At 36.6% G+C, this 4,877-nt stretch overlaps 1 protein-coding gene across 3 annotated transcripts in view; it reads right to left on the reverse strand.

Annotated features, from left to right (window-relative positions):
* Positions 1–217: 217 nt before the first annotated feature.
* slc52a3-1 (solute carrier family 52 member 3-1) overlaps positions 218–4,877 on the reverse strand; it is a 9,626-nt gene continuing 4,966 nt past the window's right edge. Inside the window, exons 2-5 of one of the 3 annotated variants that reach the window (XM_016567174.1) lie at positions 2,192–3,349; positions 1,137–1,260; positions 736–828; positions 489–568 (exon numbers count right to left, since the gene is read on the reverse strand). In XM_016567174.1, coding sequence (XP_016422660.1) covers positions 766–828; positions 1,137–1,260; positions 2,192–3,207 — 1,203 coding nt within the window. In that variant the 5' untranslated portion in view covers positions 3,208–3,349 and the 3' untranslated portion in view covers positions 489–568; positions 736–765. Of the gene's footprint in view, positions 569–612; positions 829–1,136; positions 1,261–2,191; positions 3,350–4,877 lie in introns of those variants that run through there. The other 2 variants (XM_016567172.1, XM_016567173.1) reach the window with 2 other exon arrangements.

Consider the following 4,877-nt stretch of genomic DNA (forward strand, 5'->3'; position numbering starts at 1 on the left):
GATTAATCGCGATTAACAAACACGTTTATTTTGGATGTGATTAATCGCAATTAATCGTTTGACAGCACTAGTAATCATAAGATGTTGCTAGAATATTGGACTGGTCATACATAAGCGATTCAGAAACACTTATAGATATTTCCAGATATCATGAAGTCTCAACATCATAAATAATAATCCACAATAATTAAAAAAAAATGTACAAATGTTAAGTTAATGTGAAAAGAAAATAGAAGAGCATCAAAACAGTTCTAAGGAGTTCCAAGTAAGTGCCGAATATTCATTAAACAATATGTCACAATCATTAGCTCAGTAAGCAGTAGTTTATTCCCCTGTTAGTCTTATTAAACCCTTATCATAATGGGCATATGGTGTTGCAAGCGTCTCCCGATTGGAAAAGATGATAGATGTTAACCAGGGGAAACATAATGACGGAGCCCAACAAAGAGCCTGCTTGAACTGCTGCTCCACACCAAACGAGGGCGCTGTGACTCCAGTCCCTCAGAATCACACCCACCATCACCTTCACATAGGACAGCAGACCAGTGAAGAACACCCATGACAAAACCTGAAATAAATTCAAAACACAAACGAGGCAAATGGGTCGTCGGTGCTTGTCAGATTGAAATAAAATATTTTAAGGTTAAATAATAGAAAGGAACTGCCATGTCTGTAACAAAAGATAAAAGTGGTCAGTTATCAGGGTAATTATGAGAAAGCACTAGTATATCTCACCTCAGCCCAGAATTACTCAGCTCAGCAGTACTAGTGATGCAGACACTTGACTTTGAAACTAGGGAGCTGTTTGGCACATGGGTCTGGATTTCTCTAGCGTTTCAGGATTATACCAAATCCAGCATTAATCATTTGTGATGTTCACTATAGGCTTCATTCGTATTTGGAATGTAACTTATTTATGAGAGATTATCATAATTGTTTCTTTATGTATGCTGTATTAGCTACGACTATTTTACATTTGTTTTATTTGTTGCCTCAGGAACAAAACTTTTGACGAACCATTTACATGAATCTTTTAAGATTTCATTCCGAATAGAATAAATAGTAGATTCATTATATGCAAAACATTTAGACAGAATATTCTAGAAATGGGCTGATTACATTAAAAAGTAACTCACTATTATAGCGTTCCCTAGAGGTGTATCTTGGAGTAATGGGCAGGGACTCATGGCAGCCATGGCCATATTGTAGCTTCCAAAAACAGAGCCCAGCAGACACAGGATGCCCAGAAATACTAATGAACTGGAAGAGAATTATATACTCACTGTTAGTCAAACTGCAATTCTAAACCTTGAAATGTGCTTTAAATTGAATATTGTGGGTTAAATACAGAAAATAATGTAGACTCATCCCTCAGATGTAAATGTAAATGCACTTAGAATAGAAGACTGGCAATATAGACAGAGGGATTAACAGAAGAAACGTGAAGGTAACGTTTTGGTTAAAACACGTCACTATTAAAAAAAAAAACTGATAAACTCATGCTTATGCACTCTCTGCATAATTATTGTATTATATAAAATAATGTGTATGTATATGTATCTCATGTATACATAAAATATAGATATTTTTATAAAACAATTTATATATACAGTGGTGTGAAAAAGTGTTGGCCCCCTTCCTGATTTCTTTTTTTTTTGCATGTTTGTCACACTTTAATGTTTCAGATCATCAAACAAATTTAAATATTAGTAAAAGATAACACAAGTGAACACAACATGCAGTTTTTAAATGAAGGTTTTTATTATTAAGGGAAAACAAAACCCAAAACTACATGGCCCGTTATCTTTGACTAATATTTAAATTTGTTTGATGATCTGAAACATTAAAGTGTGACAAACGTGCAAAAAAATAAGAAATCAGGAAGGGGGCCAACACTTTTCCACACCACTGTATATACAAATATATATATTCTTTTTAATAGTTATGTTTATACTGTGTGATCTAGCCCTTTGCTAGGATTCCATATTTTTTCATGTATTTTGATACACTGAGGGATTCAATATTTATGGCAATTGACAGCAGGTCTCAGATGTCATAAAGTTGTATTTAACCTGGAATATATCTTTAAACACACAGTTTATCTGCTTAATAAAACACAAAATAAATGCAGAATGGTAATAAAATGGTAAATAAATGTAAGATTATTAGATTGTAATTAAAGTAGAGATACCGTTTAGGGTAAAACATGGCAATGATGCAGGCCACTGGATTGGCTACCGCCGACAGAGCAGCTGACAGGTGATAGGCTATATTTCCATATGGCATACAGGAGAATGTTTGCACTGAGGGCAGCAGTCCGTTTGTTGCACCGTTCACCCACAAAACCATAAAATAGATAAACGCCAGCTGATAGCCGGAGTGCAGTGGTTTAGAAAGCAGCACTGTACTTCTCATCTTTTCCTCTTCCTCTGGACTGTTTGTCTTTGGATTGGGGTCCACGGGGCCTTCCAAACCCCTGCAGACTGTTGCAACAGCATCTGAGTCCGGGACGAGATTTTCAGTGGATAGTTCAAATGTACGAGGCATGCGGTTTAATATGATGAAGGAGCCCAGGCTTATTGCTGTCATTACGGCCAGGAAGGAGAAGAAGATCTCAGTGGAGAAATTAGGAGGGAGGTACTGTGTCTCTACAATGAAGATTGGAGGTCCGGGCTCTGTGAGGTTATCTGACACATGAGACACATTGACGCATTTTGACATCCCGACCCCTTGTGCCAGGGCCACCAGGCCTGGAACCAGACCGCTCAGACCTTCTCCAATGAAGTATGTGGTGATGTATTTGGCTGGAAGTTGCATCATGAATGGCAGGAAGGTGACGGATGAGGTGCAGTCAACTAGAGCTAGAAAAAACGTGAGAATGAAAAATGCTGTGCTACGCGGTTGCCCAAGGATCACGGTGGTGTTCTTCCAAAACACAGCAAGTAGGACACAAGCTACAACACCGATCGACAGGACCGCATAGATGACCAGATGTTCACGTAGTCGCCCGGGACAGAACTTGTGTGCCAGGGTCACCAGCAGAGGGCCTAAGTTGGCAAGCTGAATGATGACTGTGAGGTACGAGGGCAAATCCCAACCCTCTGGCAGAACATTGACTATCAGAGGAAGCTCCACCCACAAGCCATTAATGGACACCCAGGAGCCCAGACCGAAAGCACATGCCAAGGCATGGATGTACAGAGGCATGCTGAACAGCTGGTTGAAATGTAGAAATATCTGATGTCAGACAACTCCTTTCAACTTCAGTATTGTAAATGGTGTGATGCCACTTCAGTTCGGTTATGTTTGGATGTCTTCTCTTCTTGCCTTTGTGAAGACATCTGATTACCTTCAGTGAGAAACAGAAAAGAAATATTCAAGGTCCAGACCAAGTAATTAAGTAGCAATTATATATCTAGATAGATAGATAGATAGATTTATTATTGCAAATTAAGAGCATTTATTATGAATAGATTTTTTGTAACTAGTATTTACTGTCAATTTTATATATTATATATAGAGAGAGAATTTATATATAGAATTGTATTAAATTAAACTAATTATATAACACGTTTCATGCTATACAAAGTACAAGTGCAACATAGCAATAAAAAGATCATAAACAGATATTACAACAGTAAAATGTGAATTGCTGGATGAATATGGCTTGTTAACTAAAAAAAAAAATTATATTTAAAAGTTATAATATAATAATAATGTAATGTATAATTATATAATTAATTCTGAAATATTTTAAATTCAAATATGAATTGTTAAATTTTGGGGGGGGGTTTCTGTTCAGTGGATCCATGTGGTCTATATTTATTTATTTATTTATTTTACAATCAAAGACTTACCATTAAAATTAGGGCTGCACGATATTGGGAAAAAACTCACATTGCGATATTTTGTTTTTCTACGATATATATTGCGATATGAAAAAAAAAAATCACCAGATGACTTGAATTGCTCTATTTGGAAAAAAAAAAAATCAATGATTGGGGTGATTTTGTAGAAATCAGCATAGAAAATAAACAAATTACAAGCATAGTTAAATATAATAGAACAAAGATACAAATGAAATAAACAGTGCTTTATATTTTTCAGGTAAGTCTAACAGTATTCAGGTACAGAAATTGAATAATCAAACGTAAAATAACACTGCATAGTCTTCCCTGTATAAATTAAATCTAATAAATTTGTGTTAAAGCTACAAAAGTGTTTTTTCCCTCTGTTTTGTTGTTTGATAAACATTCATGACAGAAAGCGACAGGAACATTAAACTGCTGTGAATATACTGTTACACATCCATTTTCTTTCTCAATTGTCTACCTTCACCTAAGCAATAAGCAACTGTGTTTACAAGGATACTTCCAGAGACATGCATTTTGACATAATTTTGCACATATGTGTCATTGCAGGCACACATAAGCGCAGAAGTGAACGGAATTCAGTGTTCACGTGCATCTGCGTGGCTCTCACCGTGTCTACACTGGACGCGAGCGGCGCGGTACAACGCTACAAAATACTATAAAACCCATTATAATCAGTGATACTACTGTCTATACTAAATGTGGCGAGGTGTGACAAATCCCCGACAGTAAACTGATGCCGCGTTCTATTTATGACGTACTGACACAAAGTTCAAATGATCTGCAAAGGTCGCTTTGTCGCTTCCAGTGTAGACAGACTTTCGCGGTGCGGGGCAGTGTAGACACGTTGTCTGTGTGTGAGCAAAGAAAACGATCAGTATAAAAATAACGCTCAGTATAGTAAACATCACACATCCTGCGATTCCCCGTCTTCACCTGTAACATGAGTTTAAATTCAGTTTGGATGACAATTGTTAATTGGGTAAAAATAGGAAAAATAGGAAG

Source organism: Sinocyclocheilus rhinocerous, unplaced genomic scaffold, assembly GCF_001515625.1.
Source record: "Sinocyclocheilus rhinocerous isolate Xijiao unplaced genomic scaffold, SAMN03320098_v1.1 scaffold1654, whole genome shotgun sequence".
NCBI lineage: Eukaryota > Metazoa > Chordata > Actinopteri > Cypriniformes > Cyprinidae > Sinocyclocheilus > Sinocyclocheilus rhinocerous.